The sequence below is a fragment of the Lonchura striata genome, chromosome 5 (assembly GCF_050655825.1).
Source record: "Lonchura striata isolate lonStrDom1 chromosome 5, ASM5065582v1, whole genome shotgun sequence".
Classification (NCBI taxonomy): Eukaryota; Metazoa; Chordata; class Aves; order Passeriformes; family Estrildidae; genus Lonchura; species Lonchura striata.
In genome coordinates, this window is record NC_140707.1 from 35,876,126 (window position 1) to 35,891,003 (window position 14,878).

Sequence of the window (14,878 nt, forward strand, 5' to 3'; positions counted from 1 at the left end):
GTAAAAGCGTTGGCTTGGATACAGCATGATTTATGGGGCATATTTAACATTGTGAAGGCTGAAGTACACCTTTAAAGAGAAGAAAACAAAAATACAAAGATAGGTGTAAGTCCAATATAGCTTTTGATACTGGCTTGGGGTCTCCATCAGTAGATGATTTTCCACTTGACCTCACCTCAAGGGAGGTGGGAACAGGTCTGGGAGGGATGACCTGGTGGCTGAGCAAAGCTGGGGGAGAACTGCACTGTGTCCCATTTATGTTATTTTCTGTGCTAGGAGTAAGGTAGACCCCAGGAGCTTATAAGGTTTGACCTTTTCCTGGGAGGTTTCTCAGGAGTAAGATGGGATGCTAGGGGGATGACCAGCCCAGGCTGTTATAGGTCACGGTGTGCTAAGCAGGTGTGCTGAGCCAAGGCAGGATCCTTAGCTGAGTTAGCACAGCTGCTCTCGTGCTCAGTTTTAAGATGGTCTCTGTGCTTGTAGGGGATGTGCTTTCAAACAGACATCAGGCATGCTGGAGAGACCAGCAAGAATCATTAAAAGCCTAGAAAACTCTGCTTCAGTATGTGAGATAAAGAAGTTTAGTCTATTTAACTTCTCAGAGAGAAGGTTAAGAGGTGCCTTGATCATGATCTATTAATACCTACACAGGAGAAATAGTTCAGATAGCAGATAGCTCTTTAATCTAATAGGCAAAGGCATAATGTGATCTAGTGGCTGGAAGCCAAAACTCAATGTCTCCAGCCTAGAAATAAGAGGAATGTTTCACCATCAGGCACATCAAGCTCTGGAACAACTCATTTATGGCAGCAAAAGCATCTCTCCTGACACAAAGGTGTGCCCATGCTGACAGCTCTGGTGTGGGAATTACTGGGTACAAGGCTGTAGCCTGTCACACATAGGGCAAGGCTGAGCAGCCACAAGGATTATTTGGCACCGAAAATCTGGGATTTTACAAACGGGTGGTTGATTGAGTTTATTTTTGTATAGAGGAGGGGAATTTCTCCCACCACGCCTGCCCAGCAATTTAAAACTGATCTGTAGCCACGATTCTGTGAGTATGTCAAAGCGAGTGCATAACACTGAGGCAGTTACTTTTGTCCTCATCCATTTCCTTTACCTTATGTGTTATATTGACTTCTTGTGGCTCTTGGGAGGGCAAACCGAAGAGGAAGGGGGAGTGAAAGGCAGGGGTAAATAAACACATCCTTGGGACATTGCCACTCCTGCACACACAGAATTTATAAGCTACTCAAGAGAAGGGATTATAGCATGAGCTGTTTATCTGCGCTTCTGAATTACAGAAGCATGGTAAGTGTCAAGTATTTTGTTAAAGCTTCTACATGAAGGCCAATGAGAAAGAACATTTTTTGCAAGTCAGGTGTCCCTAAAATATTCCAGTCTTTGTCCCTTAAGAGCAAGGTATCAAAAAATCACTCTGTGAGAAATCCCGGCTGGCGCTCCTGAGTGGCTTAGGAATGATTTCTGATCGGAACCAATCGGGTTCTGGCAGACTTTCGAGACTCCTCGGAGTGAGGCTTGCACCTTCCAGCCCTTCAACGGGAGCCACAGCGCGGGGAGAAGGCAGCGGCAGCCGCGCTTCGTCGCAGCCCTGCCGCGGCTCCCAGCCTGCTGCAATGCCCCAGCCGCTGCCGAGCCAGCAGCAGCTCTTCTGCGAGACACACCTCCCCATCCTCCGGGAACGGCAGCAAAGTTTTTACCTTCTCGGCCCGGAGAGGCGCTTCCTTCCAGCACGGAAAGCTTGAGCCAGGCGGGAGAGTTCCTCCTGCATTGCTGCCGGAGCGGCTGCCGGCGCTGCAGCCCGGGGAGAGCCTCCCCTCCTCCGGCAGAAAAAACACGTAGCACGCAGGTGGGCTTGCAAACACTACACTGCCGTCTGACACGGACTTGCAAAATGCCGTGCTGAGGCACACAAATAATGTTCTCTAGTTTACCTTTAAATCTACGCGCTTTAAAGCATTGCTCTTTATGTTACCGACGTTGTGCAGGATACGTGGGGTGTGTAATGTGGCCAGGTTACTGACGGAATCATAACTTTGCTCCCGACTGCATTTGGAGTGATGAGAACAGTAACCTTCATATCACCTTAACAGCCACCTTGATATTTTATTACATATATTCCCAAACATGTTGTTAAGGTAGGTTTTTTGGACCTTTAGAGAAGAAAATACAAACCCTTTGCAGAAATCTGTTGCTGAAGAGCATGGAAATCGGATATTTTCAAAATGCATTTTGGCTCAGATGAAAATTTACGAGGTGAGTTTACTTGACTCACCAAGTCAACAGCAGTCTCTGCTCTCCTGCCTGGAGCCACACAGGGGAAAAATTATGCCTTTTAATCAGAACCAAATTTTCTTGATGAGGGTAAGACACAGCCACAGCAGTCCTTCCCTCTGAAAACAAACTGACCACAAACACACACCATAGACCCTAATTAATATTTTAATACACAACAGTCAGAGATAGACAGCTGTAATATGTACTAACAAACAGCATCTCTCTAGATTAACACTTAAAATACCAGGGCAGCATCAGAAAACATGATCATGCCCAGCTGAAATCATCAGAAGCATCTGTTTCTCCTTCAAACCTGGTTTTGTTCCCCATTTTTTAGCACCATTCTTTAAAATTGCTTTATTTTGTATGAAACAGCCTCTACAGCATCTGTGGGTAGGAGTCCAAGTATCTCTGGGACTGTTTCAAGTTGCAGGACACCCTGGGATTTCTGCAGATGAACTTTAGAGCAGTCTCAGTGTTGTGTTAGAGAGGAGCAAACCCTGACTCCTTGGAAAGACTGGGAAGCATGTGGGTCTCATATTCTTACTGCAAGCCCCTTGATTTCTTCCTGGCATTGATCCCTGGACTGGTTTATGCCCCCTTTGGCCAAACTCCTTGAAATCCTGCCATTCCTGCACTTCCATTGCCTTGGCCCCCAGTGGGAGTGGAGCACAGCCATGGCTGTGGGCCAGCTGGATGCCTGCTCACAGCTGCTCCCCACCACTTGCTGGAGGTGCCAGCTAAGTGGGAGCACAGGTCATGTGCATGCCATGGGCACCTGGAGCTGTCAAAGGCCTGCAAGCCACACAGGGGTGTCACTCAGGGCCATTGCACAGGTACAAGGTGGGCTACACCATGGCAAATGAATCAGCAGGAAGAGGATGGCCTGAGCCAGCACATCACCTGAGAAGCACCAGTAACAGAAACCCCAGGGCCACCGGCTTGCTTCCAGCTGCAGCTGGTGGCATGGCTCTTTCCCAGCTCCAGGAAGAGTCAGACAGGCAGGAGCCTCAGTCCTTGTCCTTTGCAAGGTGTAGGAAAACGAGCAAGAGAGCGGGTGGCTTCAGGGCTTTCTCATTCAAAACAGGAATACACCAATGCAACAGCGCTGTATAGTGAATGCTACAATGGGGAGCTGTTGCTATGGTGAGGGAAATAATATTTAAGCACCAACTGTTTATAAATATAAAATCCCTACAAAGTTTTCTAAAATTAGATTAGAGGGCTAGGGCTGTCAGGATATTGTAAAAAACTTGAGAAATACCAGTATTTTTGGACACACAAGATCTGAGTGCTCCTAAAACAGCAAATGTAAGTTCAAAATGCAAAACAACAAACGTGACAATCTTCCGTTGTACTTCCCAAGTTTTAAAGAAAATCTCATAGCCCTGAACTCACTGTTGCAGCCTGGCTGGCCTCTGAGAGTGGAAGGCAAGACCACTGTTCCCAGGGATTTATTCTTCTCTTGACACAAGTGCAGCGCAGAGACCTGGGTCCCACTGCTACTCGTAGCCTGCTCTCTGTCAAGGGTAGTTGTGAGCCGAACATGCCGGTACTGTGATCCCACAGTTACATGTTGCAAATCCTAGAGTCAGTGGTAAAGATTTGGAAGTCCCTGAGGTGGGGAGGCAGCTCCTTGCAGACTTCAGGGCTTTTCAGGAGATGGATGTTGCTCACATGGATGTAAGAAGAAAACTGCTGTGCCCAGTGCCCAGGCAGGTCCAAATATGCCCCAAATAGAACAGGGATAAAATAAAAAATGAATATCCATTGTAGCATCTCCAGAACCATAACCTATCTTTTGCTGGCAGCTGCCATTTCAGCAGAGCTGCAGTTAAACTGCTAAAAATGCACTTTAGTTGGCAAGCGCTGGATAAAAGGGAAACATTCAAAAGTTGCCAAAAGTAAATGTCTGACCTGTTTCTAGGGGTCGAACAGAAGCAGGAGGAATGTGTCTGTCAGAGCACAGCCACTTCAGCTGCTCTGACACACTGCCATGCTTCTTTTCCTCTGTCCTATCCCACCTTCCGAGGCGGGATGGATGGTGGGAAGGTGCCATCACCTGCCAGTATTTTTCCACTGGCACCACTGAGGATGGTTTTGGACACCGCCCGTGGCGGTGAGCCCTGATTTAGGCGGCACGGGGAGGATTCCTGGCGCTGGAGAACCAGTCCCCATGACAATATTGTTTTTCATGAGCAAAGGCCACCGGAAAAGTGGGGATGAATGTGCACCATCATCGCTACCAGGTCCGGCAGGGCCCGAGGAGCTGCTGGTGCCCCAGCAGTGGGGCGAGAGGAGGGTGAGAGGGACCCGCGTCCGGCCGGTGCGCAGGGATCCCCCGTCCTTATCAGCGGCCAAGCCTGGGTGACACATCTCACGGGGGTGCCTCGCCGGGCCCCCTCCCGCCCCCGCGACGGGAGGGGCTCTGGCCGCCCCGGCCGGTCGCTCGGGGAGCTAAATAAGAGGAGTTTCCTGCTCGGCGAGCGGGCGGCGCGGGGCGGAGGCTGTGCCGGAGCCGATGCCGGTGCCTGGCGCTGTGCTGCGTGCGCCCGTGCGCGCTGCCGGGCGCAGGGAGGAAGGGAGGGAAGGAGGGAGGGAGGGAAGCGGCGCAGCCCCCTCGCCGCCCGCCCCTCGCCCGGCGCGGAGGGCGTGGAGAGGCGGCCCCGCTCGGCGGGTGCCCGCACGGGCAGGGCAGGGCAGGGCAGGGCGGCAGCGCGGGCAGGGATGAGCCCCCGCAGCGCCGCCCGCTGAGCTCCGCCGGCTGCCGCCCCCGGGCCGGGCCGGGCTGGGCGTCCCCCGCCCCAGGATCCGCGGCCGGGGATGCGGGGGGCAGCCCGCCGGCGCGTTCCGCCAGGTAAGGGGCGCCGGGGGTGGGGGGGAGCGGCGCAGATCGGCGGGGGCGGCGGGATGGGGCTCTCTCTTAACCCTTTCCGCGCCACCAACTTTCCAAGGCAGCGAGACGTCACCCGCAGCGGCGGGAAGGACTTTTCCCGCTGGTGCCCAGCCCGGCTGCGGCGGGACCCCGGCCCGGGCTGCGAGCGACCAGGGGGAGCCGCCGCCCGGGGCTGCCTTAGCGGCGAGGGCACAGCAGCCCTGGCCCCAGAGCCCGGCGGAACGAGCTGCCGCCAAACTTGGGCTGCTGTTGGGCGAGGAGCTGCGCCTGGAGCAAGTGAGTAAGTCCCCGGTGGCACAGGGAGGCCAGATGCCCTGCCCGGCCGCGTAGCCGCGTCGGCCGGCGGAGCAAATGCCCCGGCGTTTGCTCTCAGACTCCAGGCGCTCTGAGAAACCTGCCGTGAGGGCGCAGGCTGGCGAGGAGACCTCGCAGAGTGGGGCGCGCACCATAGCATGGACCAATCCTACGGGAAAGCTGTGCCGTTCGAGATTTGGGCTCTTGCCGCGGTTGTATGTTAGGAACGTTGCAAAAAGGGTTGTTTTGAGGTGGAAAATGAGCGCGTTCATCCTAAAAGAGCCTTCCCAGCTCCTGCCAGGGAGTGCTCCGGGAGTGAGCAGGCACTAGCAGGCTGGTGGATGGCTCAGGGGAAGGTGGAGAGCACGGAACCCCCTGTATTTGGTTTACTGAGGCATTCGCATCCTCGGCAAGAGGCAGATGCAGTTCAGAGGATGAGGGATAAACAGGCACAGGTGGATGTTGCGATAAGAAAACTCTGCGACTGGCTGGGGTTGGCATTACTTGGTAGTGATTAATTAGCTGAAAATGTGTATGCTGTGTGCCAGTAGGAAAGAGAACTGATTCCCTGTTGAAAGTCCTGTGATTGTTTAAGTGCTGGTCAAAGTGGGCAGTAATCTTTGGCGTTAAAGCATCTGTCAGTCCCTCTGAAATGCAGAGGGAAAGAACAGAGATAGGGGAACAGGGGGCAGGTGCCAGGGTGGTTTTGAACACAGGAGTCCTGTACCTTATCGTAAGAAAAGTACTCCAGGAGGTGATGAATGCAAGAGCAGAATGAGTCTGGGGGCACAAAGCACCTCCACTTGGCACACGGTGAGGCACCCGAGGAAGGTGGCAGGCATGAGTCCCAGATGGCATTTGGAGCTGTGAATGTAGGAAAGCTCTAATCCTCCTGCATGGCTGAAGAGAAGACAAGGCTGAAAATTCATTCCCACCACATAAGATCCCATGTTGGTGGGGCTTGCTGAGGGGGAGGCTTGGGGGCAGAGACCAGCCCTGCTCACCACCCTGGGTGGTGCCCAGAGTCAAGTAGGGGACTGGGGACAGCTCAGCACTGCTATTTTTCAGTGGTCTCTTTCCTCTGGGGAGTGGTGGGGTGCAGCCAGACAGCATCCAGGCTGGGTGGCCCACAGGCATGTTTGGAGTCTGCCAGCCTATGCAGAGCCAACAGCATGACTAAGCCACTGTGACCAGGTGGGTGCTCGCACCCCACCAGAAGCCTGTATTCACTGCCTCAGTGGCCACAACGTTGTAGTACAGTGTTTTGCTCGGTGGGAGAGCGCTGGGATGTGTTAGGGCCTTTGCCAGTGGGTCACTGGCTGAGAGTTATTTTGCAAACCTGCAACTTAACTTTTGTGCCTGGGTGGTGAGGTGGGGAGGACTGGGGCTGCAGGAGGGAGGTGCTGGCTGGGCAGGGAGGCACTGCAGGGTGCTGGCTGCCACTTGTCCCCTCCAGCAGCCCTCAACAAGCTGAACTGCTCTGGGCATGGCATGCAGGGGTGTTACATGCTCAGCAGGACACAGAGGTGCAGGTGCAGGGCTGAGCAGGCACTGAAGTTGGTGCTGTGAATTCTCCGGGTGACTACGCATGCATGAGTCTCTGGGTGGGGGAAGGGAAAGGGGGAACAGGGGCTGTCTTCCATGAGTCACATTTTGGGATGCGTCTCCTGGTGAGCCTGCTGCAGTCTCACTTATGTCAGGAGAGGGGTTTTGCCTTACAACTCGCCGGCCTTGTGCAGGGTGTGCCGTGTGCTCCTCTGTGCCGGTGTGGCTGTGCCCAGCGTGCGGGCAGGTGGGCAGGCAGCCCTGCCCACCCCCGCAGTCATCCACCCCTCTCCCTGGCACTGAGACCCCGGCCCGGCGCTTCTCAGGCGATCACTGCTCGCAGTTGTGTTTTCCAGCTGGTCCCAAAGTCCTGAGTCACTCTGCCGTTTCCATGGAAACAGCCTTGCTGGCGGGAATCGGTTTTGGGGGTAGAGGGTGCCGGTAGCTGGACTGGCACCAGGCAGGCCTGCGGGAAGGACTGGCAAGGCTCAGGCATTCCTCCAGTGTGCCGGGGCTTTTACAAAGGTGGGAGCAGGCACCTCTGTTGCACAGACCCTGACATCTTCAACTCCCTTTTTCCTTCCTTCCGGCCACAGGGAAGAAGAGAGGTTTCCCTGACAGTGGAAAGGGAGCTCAGGATGAGCCCAGTCAGGCTGAGGGTACAGCTTCTAGGGAGCTGTTGAGAGAGAGGAACAGCCTGGAAGGCAACCAAAAAGAGCAGTATTTTTTTTGACTGGCCTGTGAGAGAGCCTTCAGAACAGCAGGAACAGAATCAGTAACTGCAAGGGCTCCTGCCTAAGCTGCCATCACCCCTGAGTTGCCTGAACACGGCCACCTCCGGGCAGCAAGGAAACCGGCAGGGAAGGTTTGGGGCAGGAATCAAGGCAGCTCCCCATGTGGAGATGCCGTGGGAGCCCCCCAGGAGGACGAGAGTGCCACAGTACTGTGAGGCACTGCCCTGCACCTAGCTGCTTTTGGAGCGGAGGAGACCTGTGAATTATACTGACCCCTGCAACTTCCCCACAGACTCCAGCCTGCCTGGCAGGACCTGAACTCAGCTGCCAGTGCAGCCTTCAGTGCCATGGCCTGGCTGCATGGCTCCAAAAGCATCCATTCCCATCAGACTTAGGAAGACCATGCCCAGAACAGGAGCCCCCGGTCCCTGCTGCACGATGGCCGGCCGGCCGCATTCCCTGCTCTCCTCACCGCACTGGTGACTCACAGATGCCATTCAGCTTAATTCATCACCTCCGATCTCCCTGGCACTCCTGGGCTGTCTTGCTGGCTTCTTGCCTGCTCATCTCCCTCAGAGCAGTGCTGGGAGTCAGTGGAGGAGGAGGAGGAAGAGGAAGGCAGGTGATTATGCATCCGCTGCTGTTGGCAGGTGCACAGGGTGGGGGAGGTTGCACTGCCTGCGCCCATCCTTTCCCTTCCTCTAGGCTCAAGGCTGCGGGAAGTGAGACAGGGGAGAGGAAAGGCTCAGCACCTTCCTCTTTGCACAGACAATGCTCCTGTCCCTGTGCCAGGCACTGGCTGGCCTCCTGCTGCACTTAGAGCCGGTTGCCGGATGCCGTGTGTCCCTTGCGGACAGCCTGGTCCCAGTGCGACTGCAGGCAGCTGCACAGAAATGCAGGCAAGGCAGCAGAGTTCAGTCTGTCACGCTGTCACCACAAGGGGGTTAGGGTAGGGAAAGAGGCAGTGGTGGCTCCAGCACAGTCCCAAAAGAGCCCATGTGCCTTCCGGCTGGCCCCTTGCAGTGCCAGCAGTGCCAGCGGCTGGAAGGTGTGAGTGATGTACCCCCACCCCATGCTCCATCTCATAGTCCCAGCTGCCTGCAGGGACACACTGAACTCGGCTCCCACCCTTGGGTTGTATTTGCTCATCATCTATGGTGGTGGAGGTGAGCTGGAGACAGAGCAGAGGGTGACTTTGGCTGAGAACACTTCTAGCACAGAAACATCCACGAGGCCAGCATATCAGATGACTCCCATGGTCTGGGGCTGAGGAGCCAAAATGATCCATGCCTCACACAGGACTCTCAGATGCAGCCCCATGTGGGCATGGCCTTCTCTCCAGCTGCTGGCTGAACTGCTGCCCCTGGGTATCAGGCCAATTTAAGAACAAGGTTCCTCAGGGCAGGAATGGGATTTTGAGTGCCTGTCCTGCTGTGCAGGACACATCTTCCTGGGGCATGTTGGCTGCAGCCACTGCTCAGCCAGCCCACTTGAAGCCATGTGCAGTTCCCACAGCTCCTCCTTGGCAGGTGTTCACACCAGCCTGACTCTGACAGATGAACAAGGGGCAGTGGGAGTAAAAGTGGTTCCCAGTTGTCCTGGCAGCTCTCAGGTGCCATGTGCTTTTGTTGCCCCAGGAGCTCCTCTAGAGCATCCATCAGCTGCCAGTCACCACTGTCCCTGGAGCCCAGGGCTGGATTGAGCAGGAGCTGCAGTCCCCCAGGGACAGGCAGTGATGGGAGGAGGCAGGAGAGCCAGCTGGGAGGTGAGAGGAGGCTCTGGCTGGCTTTAAAGGCCACAGATGAGACATCAGGGAGGGAAGTCTTCTCCCAATATCTTCCCCTCCCTGGTTACAGCTCAGCAGATGGGCAGGGCACACGCCAAGGGGCAGCAAAGGCTGAAGCTGGGCTGTGGTTTAGCATTTGCTCAGTCAAGGAGGTGAATCAATGCCCCGTTTTTTCCCCTCTGCCATTTGGGACATTGCAAAGGGGAATGGGTCAGTGTGGGTGGAGAAATGATCACAGCCAGTGAGTGGTCTGGTGGGAATTGGGACCAAGAAAGCATCTGGTCTCTGATTTGCCTTTTTTGGGGAGTCAGCAGCAGGTTTCTGCTATAACCAAGATAATCATCTGCTCCAGCATCCATCAGCAATGAAGCAAAGAGTAGGAGTTGAGGTTGTGTGTGAGGGATGCAGTGTGGTTGGCCATCACTAGAGAGCAGGAAAGCATTCCCACTGCAGCTTCCACCTGGGCAGCATGCAGAAGATATTTGGGCCAGAAGATGCCAGCAGGGACTCTCCTGTCCTGTTCTGCCTTAGCAGACCTAGAAAAACACTTTATCAAGGGATAGAATATCTCATGTAGACACTGGGGCTGGGTTTCCCCTGTGCAGAGTGGGTAACCCCAATCCAGCAGCAGCAATAGCCAAGCATCTCTGACTTCAGTCCTCCAGCCATGTGCCACAATCCTTGGCAGGCAGCAGTCCAGGTGAAAGCAACCTGTATTCAAAGCATCATTTTGGATCTAAAGCACAGCTCCTAGTGCACAGACACAGGGAACATAGCTAGTGGGGGGCTGCATGCAACAGCTGTGCCAGCACCCCCATCCTGGGGTCCTGCCCTAAAGCCCTGCTCCAGGTCTCTGGAGTTCATAGTTCCTGAAGCTTCCTGCCTCCACAAATCAGCTGGGGCAATCAGTAAACAATAAAAATATTAATTTAAAAAAAGCAAGGTTTTTTTTACTCACTTGCAGGTCTGAGCAGCCCTCCTGGTGTCACTTGCTGGGTGACAGGGTCTCCCTAGGGCGTGGAACACATTGAGGACATGAGAACAACACACCGTGGCAGCTGCTTTGGGCTTTGCAGGACCATACACCAGGAACATTGCACTGTCCCAAGCCCATCAGGGATTTCAATGTGCTCTGGGTTAGAATAGCTCTCACATGCTGAAATCCATTGCTGGCCCACTGGTCTCCCCCAGAGATCTCATACAAGCAGCAATAGCACTGGCTCTGACAGTCCCACCCACAGTGACCTGGTGCTGGGGCTGAGCAGGGCACTCACCGTGAGCCTGGGGCCAGCGTGTTGCTCTCCCTGGGGACCCAGAGAGAGCAGGGAAGAGGCAGCAATGGCAGTGATGATACACTGGGCTCTGCTGGGCGAGGAGCAGAGATACTTGGGTCTTGTCCCCTTGGTTTGCCTGAGGTGGATGGGCAGGTGAATGTACCACACTGTGGGAGGAGAGACATGGAAGGAAGGTGGGCAAGGGAAAATGGGTGCAGGGGAGCTTCAAAACCATTGCTTATACTAGTGTGTCTCCCACACACAGGTGTTTTAGCTTGTTTGGAGTTTCTGGGATGCATCCTCTACATTCTGTCTCCCAGCCCCACTGATCCTCCTAGAACAGTAGTATGTGGATGTGAAATGTCTGTGCTTTGGAGAGCAGCAGGCAGTCCATGAACATTTTTTGGTTAGTGAACAGTGGGAATATTGAAGCACCACCACAGTTACATCCCCTCCCAGCAATGTGCCAGCTCCCCAGGCATGACAGGTACTCCCCACCCCTGTCATGGTCACTGAGCATTCTATCCAAGGGTCCTCCTCAGTTTCCCCTACCCTTGCCCATGTGTGGGCAGCAGCAAGGCAGGGCTAGCACCACTGAAGTTGTTCTTTGCAACTACAGCCCCACTCTTCCTTGCACCCATCCCTGGTGCCAAGGGCTACTGCCCTGGTTGGCAATAGGATATAGAAGAGATGCAGTTTCACATGCTTCCTCCTTTCCAGTATTGTTTTTCCCCTCTGGTGCTCAGAATAGGAGAGCCCTGAATCCCAGAGTGAAGCAGGATCTTACCAGACCTGAGTTTATTGCTGAGGGCACAGCTCAGGCTGCACTCATCCCCAGAGGCTGACAGACAGAGCTGGCTGTTGAACCTCCGCGCAAAGAGGTTCGCAGGTCCAGGAGAGACACTGCCACTCTCCTAGGCAGGAGGTTGCTGGCCTGGATGGGCCATGCCTTATCCTGACAGCTGGACAGAATGGATGGAGACAAGATAGCACCATTCCCTGACCTTTCCCTGCCACAGCTCCTGCACTGGGGTCCAAGTGACAAGTGACTCACAAGGGAGCTGGGGAAGAGAGTTTGCAGCAGCTGGATGGAGACAGTGTCACTGCCAGGTTCTAACATCTCCCTGCCTGGGTTGCAGTGCATGGGGTGAGCTATGGGCCACAAGATTTATGTACACCCACATCCTGGAAGGAAATCCTGAGGGCTGAAGTCCTGGCTGGACGTGTTTCTCCAGGCTTACCAGCCTCTGCCTGTTATTTTTCTTGTCTGAAATGGGGCTCTGCAGTGTGTGACTGGGATTCACATGGTTATGACTGATGGACTTACATTAGGAGGGCGTTTGTTGGTACCTGCATCAGTTGGATACTTGGCAGTCCATGGTCATCTTGTGAATTCTCTGTTGGGTTGCAGATACCAAGACAACCTGCGAAGAAGCTCCATGAAGGTGACCAGCCATGCAATGTTCCTGGAAGGCTGTACTCCTTCTAGCCTTGGCATCCATCGCAATCCAGTACACAGCAATTCGTACCTTCACTGCCAAGTCCTTCCACAGCTGTCCCATCCCTAATCCTGTGAACTGCAGCCTAAGCCAGGACACTGATGTGGCTGACAGGCTGTGTGATGAGAATCCCACTTTCCCGTATAACCTTTCCAGGAAGACTCATGTTCTCATCCTTGCCACCACCCGCAGTGGCTCCTCATTTGTTGGGCAGCTGTTCAACCAGCACTTCGATGTCTTCTATTTATTTGAGCCCCTCTACCATGTCCAGTACACCCTGATCCCAAAGCTGACCCAGAGCAAGAGTACGACAGACAGGCGGGTCATGCTGGGGGCCAGCCGAGACCTGCTGAGGAGCCTGTATGAATGCGACCTCTATTTCCTGGAGAACTACATCAAGCCCCAGCCTGTCAACCACACCACCGACCGCCTCTTCCGCAGGGGAGCCAGCAAGGCCCTGTGCTCACCACCTGTATGTGAGTCCTTGGGAGCTGTGGATCTCCACCTGGAGGAAGGAGACTGCGTGAAGAAGTGTGGGACCTTGAACCTGACGCTGGCCACTGAGTCCTGCAGAGAGCACGGCCACGTGGCCATCAAAACCGTACGGGTGCCCGAGGTCAGCGACCTCCGGGCCCTGGTGGAAGACCCGCGGCTGAACTTGAAGGTCATCCAGCTGGTGCGGGACCCCCGGGGGATCTTGGCATCCCGGAGTGAGACCTTCCGAGACACCTACAGGCTGTGGAGGATCTGGGATGGCACTGGCAGGAAGCCATACAACCTGGACGTGACCCAGCTCACCACAGTGTGCGAGGACTTCTGGAACTCTGTGTCCACCGGCCTCAACCGGCCACCATGGCTCAAGGGCAAGTACATGCTGGTGCGGTACGAAGACCTGGCCAGGAACCCCATGAAAAAGACTGAGGAGATCTACGATTTCCTGGGCATCCCCATGGACAGCAACGTCGAGCGCTGGATACAGAACAACACCCGAGGAGACAGGTCCTCCTCCAAACACAAGTACGGGACGGTGCGCAACTCGGCGGCGACAGCGGAGAAGTGGCGCTTCCGTCTGTCCTACGAGATCGTGGCGTTCACCCAGCACGCCTGCCAACAGGTGCTGGCACAGCTCGGCTACAAAACTGCTGGCTCCGAGGAGGAGCTGAAGAACCTCTCCATCAGCCTGGTAGAAGAGAGAGACTTCCTGCCCTTCTCCTAAGGCAGCCCTAACAGGCCTGGTTTTGATGCGTACTGTTTCTAACTGATGCCTTATTTTATTTTCTTTCCTTTTGTTTCCCCTCTTTCTCTCTCTTGTCTTTTTCTCTCCAAAATTTGCACTAAACCTTGAGCGGGAATCTCAAAGGCTGCGTCCAGGGGAAGTGACTGTTGCCCCTCAATACGTTTTGGATGCCAGGAGAAGTTGGGTGTCTCCAATCAAGAGCTAGAACTCTGGATGGGTAACAATGTTTACAAAACACACAAAATGTATAAAGCAACCTTCAAGCTTTCCAAACCGAAGGGTATCTGGGGTACTGTACTTTTGCACTGTTAACTTTTACAATGTAAGAGGTAAATATAAATATTATTTATGAATGGTGTCATCCCCTCCAGAATAACTCCCCCTGCCCCCAATGAACAGGTTAGACTGGAAGCTGAAAAGGGAACAACCTCCTCATTTTTGATCTCAGTGTGACATGTCTGTCTGTTTAAGTCCTATTATTGGGCTGGGCAGTTGGTCAGCTGCTCCTACCTGGTTGTTTGATAACACCTGTAATATTTCTTTGTGCCAAAAACCCACAAAAAAGAAAAAAAAGGGAAAAAAGCGACTGGGTAATTTGGTAAAAGCTCAGCACATTTAATGCTTTATTTCGGTGTTTTCTGTAAATAAAAGTGCAATAAAACTGACCTGAGGGTGAACTTCAACTGAAAGACCTCAGCAAGTATACTGGGGTGGATGCTGCACCAGGCAAACAGCAGCATCTCCTGGTTTGCCCAGCTCCTGCGAGGCTGGGAGCGGGTAGGACAAGGCTGGGGGAGGAGACACTGCAGCCCTCAGGGTGGCAGGGAGCTGCAGCCACCTCCTCAGGTGTGTGCATATTTGCATCTGGAGTGTGTCAAAATGCAAGCAGTTAAGCCAAAAGCAAGAACCCGTGGTTATTTATTGACCTGAAAACTTGTTGGTTTGCATGGGGCATGGGACTTGCTGAAGTGCCTGACTCCAGAGTGCTAATGGCACCAGCACAGCGAAACCATTCCCATCGGGCTGCCCCCCACCATGTCTGACAGTGCTGCTGCCCATGCTGGCATGGCCTACCCTGGAGGACAATGAAGGTGTTCTGGTGCAGGTCATGAAACTGCCAGAATGAAAATAAATTAACAAGATGATCCTGGCAATACACAAGTATTCTTTCATGAGCTGCCTGCAAGACACCTGGGCAGGTGTCACGGCTGTATACTAAATATGGCCATATTTATCTGGCAGCTGCATGCCAGCTACAGCCATGACAGGCAGATCAGAAAGCTACTAAATGGGGGAGCCAGGCATGCAGGACAGG

The 14,878-nt window shown here is 54.1% G+C and overlaps 2 protein-coding genes across 2 annotated transcripts in view; one reads left to right on the forward strand and one right to left on the reverse strand.

Moving 5' to 3' along the window:
* The window catches only part of LOC146767323 (uncharacterized), a 33,220-nt gene extending 20,978 nt beyond the window's left edge, over positions 1-12,242 (reverse strand). The window contains exon 1 of the mRNA XM_085581859.1: positions 1,722-12,242. Within this exon, the coding sequence (XP_085437985.1) occupies positions 4,756-5,760 (1,005 nt within the window). The 5' untranslated portion in view covers positions 5,761-12,242 and the 3' untranslated portion in view covers positions 1,722-4,755. The remainder of the gene's footprint in view (positions 1-1,721) is intronic.
* A 40-nt stretch (positions 12,243-12,282) lies between these two features.
* On the forward strand, positions 12,283-14,228 carry CHST1 (carbohydrate sulfotransferase 1). Its single transcript, XM_021533437.3, has one exon. It carries the CDS (start codon positions 12,283-12,285, stop codon positions 13,540-13,542), a length of 1,260 nt encoding a protein of 419 aa, XP_021389112.1. The 3' UTR covers positions 13,543-14,228.
* Positions 14,229-14,878: the final 650 nt, after the last annotated feature.

Coding starts and splice junctions, on each gene's coding strand:
- CHST1 (XM_021533437.3), top strand. CDS start 12,283: ATGCAATGTTCCTGGAAGGCTGTACTCCTTCTAGCCTTGGCATCCATC.